Here is a 14,481-nt window from a genome sequence, read left to right on the forward strand (position 1 = left end):
GGAAAATACATATGGAATCACTAAGAAAAATTGAGAGGGAGGATATAAATATTATTGCTTCATATACCTGCTTTCTCTTATTTACAAAATCTCTATGAATATCATTTACACACCTATCAGAAACCTCTTTGCCTCTACAGCACATCAGAGCTTTAGTCATATAACTGACTGAACAGTGCACAGAATGTAAGACCCCATTGTGCTTGTTTTTTGTGAACCATAAAAACCATTTGATTTGTTAGATCAAATTGCAGTTTTGCCATGCATGTTCAAATTACATAAATGCAAGAATGGAGATGTTTGACAATCCCTTGATCATTAATATTATGCAGGGCATAGAATAGGAATAGTTACACACCAAAAGTGATCGCCACTGTTATTGAAATTATCCATCAAAGTCCAAATAGAAGTGTGATTCCATATAGATGATGAGGTCCTACAGATGCTTCTGATTGCAAATGATATGCTGACTTGATCAAGACCCCAAACAAATATTGCAGATTCTCCTAAAGTAATTCTGCTTAAAAGTTGAGCCTAACAAAAACAAAATCTTGTCCAGTCTTATACACAGTTGTATGGTATAACAGCTCTCTGTATGTATGTGTGTGTATATATGTACATATATGCACATATACATGTACATATACACACACACACATGAAAATATGTCTAGGCAGACACACTGCACATGGACAATGAACTGGATCAAGAAATATATAGGAAGTGAGTGGGCTAAATTGTATTGAATTTAGGGAATCTTATAGCCCTTTCCACCACAAACATCTTTTTTTTTTTTTGTGAGGCAATTGGGGTTAAGTGACTTGCCCAGGGTCACACAGCTGGTAAGTGTTAAGTGTCTGAGGCCGCATTTGAACTCAGATACTCCTGACTCCAGGGCCAGTGCTCTATCCACTGTGCCACCTAGCTGCCCCCACAAACATCTCTTAAACAAAAATGTATCTTTTTATAATATATTTTTCCATACACGGCATATGACTGAATAATGGAATATCATTCTCTGAAAAAATCAAAAGTATGGGTTATCCAAAAGGCAATAGAGACATAATGAGTGAAGGATATTTTCATCCATAACTTAAACACAGTAAGTGGTGTAAAATATGTCATCAAAAAGATGTCAAGAGGGGCAGCTAGGTAGTACAGTGGATAAAGCACCAGCCCTGGATTCAGGAGGACCTGAGTTCAAATCTGACCTCAGACACTTGACACTTACTAGTTGTGTGACCCTGGGCAAATCACTTAACACTCATTGCCCTGCCAAAAAAAAAAAAAAAAGAAAAGAAAGATGTCAAACCGAAAAGGGATCCAGATCAGTCATACAGTAAGCGGTAAGATTAAGGGACAACATGTAGAGAACCCACCTGGTTGTAGCAGAACCTATGTTGTACTAAGAAACTTAGAAGGAAGAAGGCTGCCTGAGGCAGACTACCCAAATTCTGCAGACTATTCCTGCAAAACCTAGTTTATACCAGACAGAATAATGATCAAGAAAATCAGAGAACCTCTTCAAATAACAGGTAATCTTATGGTATATGCCCAGAGAAGCCATGACAGCATCCCAAAGTTGGAAGAGAACCGTAGTTAGAAAACCTGGATTCTGTAACACTGCTAACAATTAGCTGAATGATATTAGGTAAATCACTTTACTTCCTTGGTCTTGTTTCCTCTTCTGTAAAATGAAAGGGATAGACTAGATCAGTGCTTCTCAAATTGCATTCAGCAGACTTCTGGGGGGGTCCCCGAGACCTTTTTAAAGGGCCCATAATGTCAAAACTAAATAATAACACTTGGACATTATTTGCCTATTAAAACATTCCTCCCTTTCTATCCATATATCTGTGAGGTTGGATTTTCTTCATATACTTCAACCCAAACAACATTATCATGACATATTGAATGCAGAAGCAGATATACCTTCTATTAAGCCACATGTTAAAGAGATGTGCAAAAGTATATAAAACAATGCCTCTCTCAAAATTTTTTCTTGTTTTGGAATATATAGTTATTTTCATAAACATGTATTATGTTAATATGTACTTTATTGTTTTTAAACATTATAAAATTTTATCAGTTTTAATTTCTAAAATTTTAAATACTTATAGATGTAACCCAAATAAAAGTTCATCAGAGTCTTCAATTTTTAAGATTGTAAAGGGGTTTTGAGACCAAAAAGTTTGAAAACTGATGAACTACGAAAACTGGAAAATTCCTTCCAGCCTTCAATGTGGAATTGTTAGTGCATTATAGTGAGATTCCAAAGTATTTAGCAATGTAACAGTTGTCATGTATTTGGAGTCTTAAGCAGATTGTAGCACTCAGTGACCCAGACAGTTCATATTCCTAGGTCAGAAATATATGGCTTGCAATGTGTGTATCTTTACCCAAAGAAAAATCAATTCTCTCTTGGATCTGCATTTTTAAAAAAGTTCTAAAGTGATGAACCTCCCCTCCTAGGAGTCTAAATTGAGTTGTTTTCATACAAGGTAAAGCTGATGGCTCATTCAGCTTGGCAAAAGACATTTTTGCAATAAAATGATGAGTTCCTTCCTTGTAGCATTAGGGACAAGGCCACTGGTGACCTAGGAAGTTGCTCCCTCCAAGGTCCCAGTCATTGCAGCCCAGGGAGTGTCATCATACCTGGAACACTTCAGTCCCATAGAATGAGAGAAAACATATAACCACCACTGAATTTGAGTAAGAATCCCTAAGTTTCGGGGGGCAACTAGGTGATGCAGTAGCACCAGCCCTGGATTCAGGACGACCTGAGTTCAAATCTGGCTTCAGACACTTGACAGTTACTAGCTATATGACCCTGGGCAAGTCATTTAACCCTCACTGCCCTGTAAAAAAAAATTTTTAAATCCCTGTTTCCAAACTGAATTCTGGTCCTCCGTGAAAAGGCAAATCTGTTCTTTGCTGCAGAGCATGCCTAGTGTGGCTAATAAAGCCAGACTTCCAAACATTTAGTTTCAGTCATGACTAACGGCAGGGTGGGGGTGTGAGAGTAAGGATTTGAAGTGATGAAGCAGACTGGCTAGGGCAAGTTTTCTCTGACGTGCTGGGAAGAAACTATTAAGGGCTATGATTTGAACTTGGAAGTGACAAGGTGTCCAAGATGATGTGCTTCAAGTCAGCCAGTAAGACAGCATGAAGGAAATGTTGGGCCAAAGAGTGGTGCTGTGCTCAGATAGACTGCTGGGCCTGACTTCTGGGAAACCTCACTCTCTGACCCTGGGCTAGCTCCTTGTTTGCCTCAGTTTGCTTGTCTCCAAAATGGGGATAACAAGAGCACCTACCTTAGGACTGAGGTGAGGATAAAATGAGACTTTTGCAACGTGCTTAAAGCACTATATAAATTATAGCTACTGTGGATCAGGGAGGTAGATTGAAAAGTTGGATCTGTCGTTGGATGCCCCTCGTTATGTTTTTGGTTTCTTTGTATAATTTTTGTATGTATGAAAATAACGCAGAAATAATATTGAACCAGAAGTTACAAAGAACATCCAAAGGTTAAGAAATATCCAAAGACCCTGGGGTACTTAAATGCTTCTAACATTGGTGGTGGTGAGGACAGTTGTTAGAATTCTAGCTTGGGAAAGCATCAGGCTGTGAAACACATGGCTTTGCTTAAATGCCATCTTTTGACCAAGGGCGAAGTTGGCATAAATTATTCCTAAAAGCAAAAGTGCAGTCTTTAGTCACCTGGGAGGCCAAAGATTTTTGTCGATTTTCACTATAGAAATGTCTAGCTTTATTCATGGTTAATAATTGACCTAACAAGGGTTTTAAAGTTTGCCAAAGGCTTTCATCACAAATCTTTTTTTTTTAAAGTTTAAAGGAACCACAACAGAAAGGTATAGTGCCCTTCACTGAAGTTGGAATGATACACATACAGTGTTTTACAGTTTAAAAAAGTTCTTGGACCTCCTTGATCTGTTTTCCATATTATGCCTATTTTAGAAGAAATCGAGACGTCAGGTAAGCAGGACCACATCGTTTAGCCAGCCCAGGGCTTCTAGCTATAGCAAATTTCAAATTCCCTACCCTACACTGAAACTTTATCACTTAACTCCAAGACAAGTTTTCTACTGGGCGAAACTTAATAATGCCCTAAGAAAGTATTGCAGGGGGCAGCTAGGTGGTGCAGTGGATAAAGCACTAGCTCTGGATTCAAGAGGACCTGAGTTCAAATCTAGCCTCAGACACTTGGCTGTGTGTCCTTGGGCAAGTCACTTAACCCTCATTCTCCGGCAAAAAAAAAAAATAGGAGCAGCTAGATGGTGCAGTGGATAGAGCACTGGCCCTGGAGTCAGGAGTACCTGAGTTCAAATTCAGCCTCAGACACTTAACACTTACTAGCTGTGTGACACTGGGCAAGTCACTTAACCCCAATTGCCTCACTAAAAAACAAACAACAAAAAAGAAAGTATTGCAGGTAGTTGCTGGAGGGCTGAGGTAATAATCACAGCTCCCCCATCTTAATGGCCTTGAAGGTATTACAAGTATCCTATTTTGACAGATAAGGAAATTAAAACTCAGTTACATGGCTATAATGTTTAAGAGTCAGAATGAGAACCATCAAGTTGTGTTCTTTGCATTGTACAATCTTACCCTGCTTCATTTGGAAAAGGAATTTGTAACTTAAGAGATGCATTGGGGGAATGCTCTCAGCATTTAACAGTATTTTATTAAGCACCAAACTATGCATTGCCACACAAACCACATTCAAAACAAATATGGTCCCTGCCCTCTAGGAGCTTACAATCTCCTTAAAAAATATTTTAAGATAACCATGAGCCCCCATGACAGTCTCATCACTTAAGGTCAATGTTATTAACCTAGAGCATGAAGGGACCTGAGAGTGTCAATTCTCTCCCCTTGAAGGATGTGACCAGGGTCCTAGGCTGGGCCCTACTGAATGTTGCCCTTAATACAACCTTTACCTGTCATTTTTCTTCTGTCATTCACAGCTGTTTCTCTCTCCCTGCCCAGTTCTATTGCCACTTAGAGCTGCTCTCAGCATCCTGTTACTGGGATAAGGTGATCAGTATTCCCATGGGTTTGGCCTCTTGCTCATAATCGCACTAATTGGCTGACTTGCTTCCAAGAGCACCTTGGCCAATCTCATTGGAAAAGTCAAAGTATAAAGCTATTTGCCACAGAGAGGTACTTTCCCTAACAGATTTCTAAGTCTTACTTATAAATTAGATTGCCCCCCTCCCAGAGGACTTCTCACCACCCCTTCCCTCTTGGGCAGAACAGGAAGCAAGGCCTGACTCCTAAACTTTGGTTGTTTCCACTTTATTGCTCAAGCATGGAACTTGAGAGCCTGAATCTTCAGCATCGTGCAGGTAAGAGGCCAAAGGAGCAGGGATGGGTACAACATAGAACAGGCACGGGGAAAAGGCATGGTTATGGTTAAGAAAAAAATGGGAGAAAACATGAGAGTGGTCACCATGATACCAGAAAGGACCAACTGCCTCAAAGTCTGGGACTAGGAAAGGAACAAACCAAAGCCAGGTAAACAGCAGTGGGTTTGATTTTGTTTGTTATACTCCCCTGCCTCCAACAGAGGAGAAGAGGGGGTGTTCTGTATTTTTCCCTCTATACCCCAGCTTCAAGACTAGACCCCACTCCCTTCTCCAATGTGGAAATGGATCAGGCTGTGGAAGGAACAAAATAAATTATCGCTTTTGGGGGGGAGTGGAAAGGATCACCTTTCCAAAAACATCCCCTACCCACCCCAACAAACTTGTTCCTTTCCCCTTCCCCAAAGTCACCGTTCAACCAGATAGAAAAATAAAGGTCTAATTCACTCAAAATTCTTCAGGGTTTTTTTTTTGTTTTTGTTTTTTGTTTGTTTGTTTTTTACAAAACTAACAGGGTGGAGTAGGGAAGGCTAGGGCATGGGAGGTAGGCAGCTGGGGGAGTGGGTTGGAGAGCTGGCTATGCTTCTGCCTCCACTTGAGACTTGTTCACTTCCACACCGTTCTGATGGTCATCCTTCATCTCTGCATCTGGTAGATTGTCTCCTCCAGCTGGTTCTGCTTCAGGCTAAGAGAGAGGAAGGAAGAAGATGAAAAGGATGAAAGTTTTCTACAAAGGAAACCCCCTAAGATAAAGTAAAGATGGATCACAATAATCCCATCCTTTTTTTTTTTTTTTTTTTTTGGTGAGGCATTTGGGGCTAAGTGACTTGCCAAGGGTCACACAGCTAGTAAGTGTTAAGTGTCTGAGGACAGATCTGAACTCAGGTCCTCCTGACTCCAGGGCTGATGCTCTATCCACTGCGCCACCTAGCTGTCCCCCATCCTTTCTTAGAAGGAAAGCGACCCACACTTTAGGCCTAGAGCCTTTCTTTAAGCCACTGACCCGACCATAAATACGCCTATAAGGAAATAGGTACCACAGGCCAGCTCCTATCCATCACACACTTGCATTTGTCCAACCCCCTGGGCAAAGCACCACTAACAACACCCACAAACACTGATCCCAAACCCTACACAAATAGTACTCAAGGGGAATCTTAAGGGGAGGCCAAGCCATCCATCATTACCTACAAGCTGCTTACCTGCCTGGCAGGCAGAGGAGGGAACAAAGATTGAGGGAAGCATGGCTACAGGGGCCTAATTTAGTATCACAATGGAACTAGGAGGGATGTGGGCCATGCTCAGAACCAGGGAAAGTAGATGCTGTCCCACTTTACTGAACTCAAAAGGGGTGCCCGCACCACCTCTGGTCCTACCTACTTGTGAGGCACTAAGAATACAAAGAGAAAGTAACTTCCCCTTTTTCCTGCTCTCCTGATTCTGTATCCCTTCCTTACCTTGTTCTCCTTCTCAGCCAATCTCTGGAACATGTTAGCATAAAGCTTCTTCTCCCTGGCATGCTGCTCACGGATCCGCTGTTGGCAGAGCATCAGTTGGGTCCTGGCAGCCTTGTTGCTGGGATAGAGCTTGAGGACCTTCTGGAAGTCATCCCGGGCCAGCTCAAAGTCATTCACAGCCAGATAGGCCTCACCCCGACGAAAAAGGCCTTTCTCATTGTTGTTGTCCAGCTCTAGGGCCTAGGGAGTAGCAGAGGGTTCAGCAGGTTGGGAGTGAGTCTTCAGCTCCAAAACCTCAGACTGAATACACAATCATTTAGATGGTTCCCATAAACAGAACCAAATTTAGAAAACAGAACTCCTTCCAAAAGAATCAAGAAAAAATGAAGGAGATGGAAGGGAAAGAGCCAGACCATGGATCCCTCTTTGCCACCCCTCCAGCTTCTGACCCTTTGCTTTACCCTCTCGGGCACTCTAACCTTATTGCAGCTCTCCACAGCAGCCGAGAATGCCTGCAGTTTGAGCTGACACATGGCCAGGTTAAGGTGTGAGGCCAGTCTCAGCGCCTGGGCCTGGGTTCGATGTCCTTCCTCTTCCGAGAAGCCCACCTCATATTCTAGCCAGGACACAATCTTCTTGTACTGAAGCATGGCTTGCTTATACTTGCCTTCCTGGAATGAGAGAATGGGGGCTATCAGGTTCTCTTTCTGCCCTTGACACCTACTCATGGCTGGGCACCCAGGAAGTGTCAGGTAAACATACATATATGTAAAAATACATAGTTCTGTATTCATGGAGACAACCCCCCCCCCCCCCCCGCCAGACACATAAACAGTCAGCCCACTTTAGACAGGTCAAGAGGTACAGAATGAGGCTCTAGACAGACGACAGGGGGTGGGGAGAAAGAAAAACGCCCACAAGACAGTGGGCCTTACCTTGAAGTACATTGTACCCCGTTCCTTCACTATGGTGCTTTGCTCCAGCTTCTCCTCAGCACTCATCTCCCAAGACTCCTTGGCCTACCCAATCCCCAAGGGAAGAAAGGGTGCCTTTAGCTTTCACAGCAAGTGACCCACAGGAAGCCAACTGGCTAAAGGCCCAAGGGAAGGGGAGGACTGCCCCTGATCTTATTCCTTACCTTTTCAAAGCTCTTGAGGGTCACTTCATACTGTAGCTCAGCATCCCGTGGAATCTGGAATTTCTCCTTCCCAACAGTACCAAAACCATAGCTACGGGAGACAGACAAATAATGGCACTGGCTCTGAGGTTGGTGGTATGTTTGTGTGCCCAAATGAGAAAACATTTTGTAAAATGTTGCACAAAGCTGGGAAGCAGCAGCTTCATAAATGCTTGTCTTTCTCCCCTCCCCCTTGGATTGCCCAACTCTGCCTACCTCTGACCACACTCTCACCTGGGCTTAAGGTAGACAACAGAGTTTTCTCCCTTCTCCATGCGCTGAATCGCCTTTTCTAGTCCAGGGGGAAGGTCATAGTTCTCACCCTCTCCAATCTCAAAGCTTAACTCTCGCTGGTCAAAGACCCGGCCTTTATGGCGACCCTCTAGCACAACTGGAGTAATTGGAGACAGGCAGTGAGTGGCTAGGGAGAAAGCCTGCTACCCCTCACCCCGCCCAGTGCTGGTGGGAAGATGCCCTTTCTGTGTAGAGATCTGGAGGTAGGGGAGAAGAAGTCAGAATCAGGAGCTACAGCAGGTAGAACACAGAAGGGAAGATTCCTTCTGCCTTCTCATGACTGGATATAAATGTAAGAGACCATGCAGTCTGGTCTTTTCATTTTATAATCCCTCTGAGGTATAAAACTTGCCCCAAATCACAGGGTTAAGAGGCTGAGACAGAAAGGATACCCCATGTCTACTGTTCCTTCTGCTTCATTAGGCTACTTTGTCTCACCTTCCACTATAGCTCCCTCATTGGGCTTGGAGTAGCCCTCGCCTCGACTGCGTATCCTGCGGATGATTCCACCATCCTCATCCTCAGTAAGATCCTCTCCCTTAAAATCAAACAGTTCCACCTACAGGAGAGATCAGAGTCATAAATCCAGAGCTGGAAGAAGGTACTTCAGGCCTTCTAGTCCAACCTTCTCATCTCATAAGGAACCTGAATCTTAGCAAGGTCAAGTCACTGCCCAAGGTGACAGGGGAGTTAGTGTGAAAGGCAAGACCTGAACTCAGATCCTCTGACTCCATTGTACCAGAGGACAGATTCTGCCCTTTTTATCCGTCCCTCACATAACTCCTCACTAACATTTCCCTTCTGGTCTAGCAAAAGGTTAACAAGCCTCTGCAATCCCAAGCCAGCTCCTGAACCAGGTGCAATACAGGCCACGGAAGATGGGAAGCATATGTGGGAAATCATGAGGACACGTCACTTCCTCATCCACCTGGCCTTAGTAAAAGCAAAAGGAAGCTCGACTCTGACTTTAGTGAACCCAAACCGATCCCTGAAGCCCACCTGGTAATGTTCAGCATGAGCTCTAAGTTAAAGAGATTCATCATTGGGCTCATACTTGAACATGCCAGAATTCATCCTCTACTGGCATCCTATCTGAGAAGCAGGATCACCTCCACTATGGTGAGGAGTATGTGTCTATCACCTATTTATCTGCCTATCAATCCTTGACCCATCTAGAATCTGATGGCTTTCTGGATATCTAGCTCTAAAATGTGATACCCTGAATGGTTTCTCATGACTGCAGTGTTTCTCCACACTGCTGCACACTTGGGGTCGGATATTCCTCAGCAAGCATGCTGCTTTGGAGCAGGCAGGGAAAGGACACAGAAATCTATGCTGAATGCTCTCATCACTTCCAAGAGTAAGCACTGGAATGTCCAGGCTGACACTGCTGGTAGCCCAGTTAGAATTCTTACCCATCTTGGTAGCTTGGCAGCTCACCCCATGTCCTCCCACTAGACCAAGCCCTTAGCCTTAGCCACAATGTTTCCAAGTCAGAGGGGCTGGAGGGCAGCCAAACTGGGAGGCTGAGATAAGGCCTCTTACTCTTTCTGTTTTGTGGCCTGCCACTCACCTCAAACACCAGGGTAGCATTGGGGGGGATCATGGGAGGGCTCCCAGATGAACCATAGGCATATTCTGGTTTGCAGGTGATGTGGCAGACTTCTCCTATTTTCATGGTGGCCACAGCGATATCCCAGGCTTTGATTACTTCCCCTGCAAAAACACAAAATACATTAGGTTCCCCCCTCCACTGTAGCTATCTGAGGTTTCACCAAAGGTCAGCAGGCTGTCCTGAGAAGCACCTAACAGCCCCAAACTAGGTCCCCTCCCCATAGTGTTATTAACTTCCACAAGTCCAAATGGGGTAAAAGCTGTTGCCTTTTTTACCCTTCTATTTATCCCAGTCTTCTAAGACAGGCAGAGGACAACTATAATTTAATGCCTCCAAAATCCAGGAGACTAAGGCAGAAAGAACTATGGATAAGAAATGGAGGGAAGAGGTTGAGAAAGTTGAAGAAGGGCAGAGTAAGCAAAGAATAAGAAGGTCATAAAGATCCTCTTCTGTCCTCTAGTGTGTGACAAATAATCCTGCCACACGGACAGGCCTTTTCAGTGGGACCACTGCAGTGTCAGTACTAGGCGGCCCACCACTGATACCTCTCACCCCTCACCACTCTCCTTATCTATCACGTTACCTTTGCCCAAGTCGAAGGAGAACTTGTCCTTGCGATCCAAGCTGGAGTCAAATTTGGTACCATCCACCAGCCAGCCGGTGTAGTGTACAGTGACCTTGTCACCGATCATGGGAGTCTCTGTGCCCGTCCCCTCTCGCTTGATCACCTGAGGAATTTAAGATACATCCTCATGCCTATCTACATCTCCATCAGCAGCCCCTCCTGTCGGATGCTCTGAGTCACGAACCTATGCTTTCCCCTTGTGCACAAAAACCCAGCTAAGGGCTCTATTGTTAGCATCTTAACTAAGGATCCAAATTCACCTCTTCCTCCTCATGGAGGAAGGTGTATGCACAGTAAGACTGTCCCTTCCCTGATACAATGCAGTGGAAAGAATACCAGAACCAGAGCCAAAGGACCGGGTTAAGATTTCAGGTTTGGTTTTTTTGGTTTTGTTTTGTATTATCTGTGTGACTTTGGACAAATTATATTGCCTACTTGGGTCTCAGCCACCTTACCCATAAAACAAAGAGTTTGAACTAAATGCTCTTTAAGGCTGCTTACGCACTAACAGCAGCCACAGCAGCCTGTACATAGCACTTTAAGGTTGGCAAAGTACTTTAGCAATGTTACCTCATTTGTTCCTCACGATAACTCTGGAGGCAGGTGCTATTATTTATACCTTACTCCTTGATAAGTACTGGCACTTTTTTGGTATGTGTGTGTGTGGGAAAATGGGGGTTAAGTGACTTGCCCAGGGTCACACAGCTAGTAAGTGTTAAGTGTCTGAGGCTGAATTTACTGGTACTCTTCGATCCAAAGACAGCCCTCTTGTTGGTTCCACAAAGATACTCCACCTCTCTGCTCCAGGCCTTCTTTCCGGCTGCGCCTCCATGTGTGGAGCACTTTCCCTCCTTTACTCCTACTATTGACCTCCCTGGCTTCCTTTAAGTCCCAACTAAAATCTTCACTTCTACAGGAAGCCTTCCCTAACCCCTCTTAATTCCCATACCTTCCCTCTTTAATTATTTCCTATTTATTCTGTATATAATTTCCTTGGTATATATTCGCTTGCATGTTGTCTTCCCCACTAACCTATATGTTCATAAAGGGCAAGGGCTGCCTTTTGCCTATTTTTGTACCCCCAATGCTTAATAAATGTTTTATTGATTATCTCCACTTTACAGATGAAACTGAGGTGGAGGTTAAATGATTTGCCTTGGGTCATCTGTTAAGATACTATGTGTCTGAGGGACCATTTGAACTCAGATCTCTCCTGGACTCCAGGCCCAGTGTTCTTTTATCCATTTGGTAAAAATCCCAAGTCTGCCTGCCTTTGAGTCAAGCATTCTATCCACCACATCATATTGCCTCTCACGAACCCTTCTGGTCAGCAGAACAGAGACTGATTTGGAAGGAAGGAAAAGAGGATAAGAAATAGGACCGAGGGGACAAACCTAAGGTGAAAAATGACAAGGGTCTAGAGAAGAATCCTGGATTGTGGAAACGAATTACCAATGAAACCGAAGATGCAGGCACCAAATACAACTTGTGCATAGCCTTGGTCTAGAAACAAATGATGACCCTCGACTTTTTTCTGGGTCATTCCAGCCCATGTCTTTCTGCTGTTCTGAATTTTGAATGACTATATGGAAGTCTTAGGTTTTGCTAATATATCTTTGGGAATCTCACTGACAACTAAGTACAAGCTAGTAACTCTCTGGGCTCATTCCAAATACCCTATCTTCCTCTACCTCAGCTCACATACAGTAAAGGGAAAGGTTTTAAAGGGCTAGGCATTTCTGGGACACTGGATGATCCAATCTGTCCATGAAGAGGTAGAACCTCAAAACCCAGATAAGATTAAATAACCTGTGTGGCGTGACCTCCAAGCTGTGGACTGGGCAAATCCCATAATGCCACGGTTCTGGGTTATTTCCAGGGACTCAGGACACTGCTATTTCCTTTTTAAAACTTCTAAAAAGATAGGCTTCCTCATGGGCCACCAGGAAAATACCTCACTAATTGTTCTCTCCCTGGGTTTTCTACCGTAGAAAGGGTTTTTCCTGTAGGAAGGATGAAACCTGAACAGAATTAAATTTAGTTTCTTCGGATAGGAAATATAAAGAAGAGAGAAGTAAGGCAGAATAATCCTTCCTAAAAAGGTGCTTTTAGGAAAGAAAAGGAGCCCGTCTCTCAGTGTGTGTACTGGGGGGATTCCATTTGACTCCGGGAAAGATTCGGAGAACAAAGTCAATGAATCTCTAACTCCTAGAATTCACGTCAGGCCCCCTACTCTAGGAAACTAGCTCAAAATGTTAGCTGACTGGTGAGAAACCAGGTAAGGAGTGGGGAGCCTGGGGGAAAAGGGAGAGGGAAAACTCAAGACTATATTTCATGCTATACTGGACGTCTGCCAACGCCTTCTAAAGCCTCTCCCAAATCACCCTTGGGCTGCTCTGACCCAGGTCAAGATGCTCGCCCGCCGGAACATCGGCCCCACGACTACCTCCGTTGGCTATTTGTTCTTCCACCTAAGGACAGCAGAATCCACACCTTCCCCGGCCCTCCCCTCCGCGGGGCGGGGGGGGGGGAGTGATAGAGGGAGGGGAGGGTAACGTGATGCCGATGGGAGGGGTCAGCAGCGGCGGGACCCCGGGATCGAGGGTGGAGAGCCATGCTGCGGCACGGCCGGCCCCATCTCACCAAGTCAGTCAGTCCACCTAAATCCCAGGAGGCACCAGGCGCCGATAACCGCTGTCCTAAACTGCCCCAACAGCTCAGCTAATATTTAACTGACCCGGGCAAGCTCCCCCATCCACCCCAGATGGGCTACTAAATTCTAGGCTTCAGAAACATTCTAGCTAGAAAGGGGGTTCAAGGCGAGGTCAGGGCCCGACCCCAGGCGGGCCCTGCTGGGGGCGCGTCGCGTGCACGGGCTCGGATGCAGCCCCTGCGCCCCCACGTCGCAGCCCACGGGCTGCCTGTCTCCATCCAGCGCGCATTCTGGAGTTTCCGTTGCCATCCCGGCCCCACCTCCCCCTTCCCGGATCCACGCTGGGGGGCCGGGCCAGCCTCCGAGGAGCGCACCGAGCCCCCTCCCCAGCCGGGCTTGTAGCTCCCCCTGATCTGCCCGGTCCGCGGGTGGGAGGGGAATGCGCGCTTCTCTAGCGCGAGGTCTGCACGGTGCAGGGCCGGAGCTCGCCATGGCAGCCCGCCCCCAGCTCCTGGTCCCGGGAATGCTAACATGGGCTGCAGCCCGTGCCCCGCGCTAAAGGCCCCAACATGTGCGGCAGGCCCGTCCGCTTCCCTTCCCCAGAGGCGACCCACGGCCGCCTAGGGCCACCCCGGGCCACCCACAGGTACCTTGAGCACGCCTTCATCTTGCTTGGGGCTAATGTCCACCCCCTCCAAGGGCAAGGGGGCCGACTGCGCGCTGCTCTCCGCCGCCGTCTTCATCTCCTCCGCGGTCATCGCCGTCCACACAGCCTTTTCTTACTCGTGAAGCTGGGGCCCGGGAGCCGAGCCAAGCCGCTCCCCGTCTGCTTGGGCCGGGTGGCTGCAAGCACGGGTTAGGGCGCTGGGAGCGGGGCTGCAGCCGCCGCCGAGGCCGGGGCCGGGGCCGGGGCAGCGCGCGGCTCCCTCGCTCCTTCGGGAAACTCTTTTTTCCCCTGAGGACGACGGCCAGGCGGCGAGCCGGCGGCGGAGGCCGGGCCGGGTGCGGTGCGGCGCGGAGCGAGCCCGCAGATGCGGCAGCAGCAGCGGCTACGAGGGAGTGTGGACGGTGGCTGCTGGGGAGAGGTTGGTCCCACCCCGCACCCGCCGCCGCCGCCGCCGGGGGAGGGGCGGGGAGGAGCCGGGGGAGGGGACAGCAGGGCGGCCGAGGGGGAGAAGTTTCCAGAGACAGCGGCCGCCCAGCCAGTCCGGCCTCCAGTGGCCCACGCAGTTTGCATTAATTTATTCCCACCCTCACCCAACCTAATCCGGGG

General features: G+C 46.5%; 1 protein-coding gene across 1 annotated transcript; it reads right to left on the reverse strand.

The window, feature by feature from the left end:
- Positions 1-5,862: 5,862 nt before the first annotated feature.
- On the reverse strand, positions 5,863-14,156 carry FKBP4 (FKBP prolyl isomerase 4). Its single transcript, XM_043966400.1, has 10 exons — positions 13,859-14,156; positions 10,514-10,658; positions 9,889-10,031; positions 8,754-8,874; positions 8,256-8,412; positions 7,983-8,073; positions 7,780-7,863; positions 7,324-7,515; positions 6,845-7,084; positions 5,863-6,072 (listed from the first exon to the last, which is right to left on the reverse strand). Exons 1-10 carry the CDS (start codon positions 13,964-13,966, stop codon positions 5,965-5,967), a joined length of 1,389 nt encoding a protein of 462 aa, XP_043822335.1. The 5' UTR covers positions 13,967-14,156; the 3' UTR covers positions 5,863-5,964.
- Between the last annotated feature and the right edge of the window lie 325 nt (positions 14,157-14,481).

Source organism: Dromiciops gliroides, chromosome 5 (assembly GCF_019393635.1).
Source record: "Dromiciops gliroides isolate mDroGli1 chromosome 5, mDroGli1.pri, whole genome shotgun sequence".
Classification (NCBI taxonomy): domain Eukaryota; kingdom Metazoa; phylum Chordata; class Mammalia; order Microbiotheria; family Microbiotheriidae; genus Dromiciops; species Dromiciops gliroides.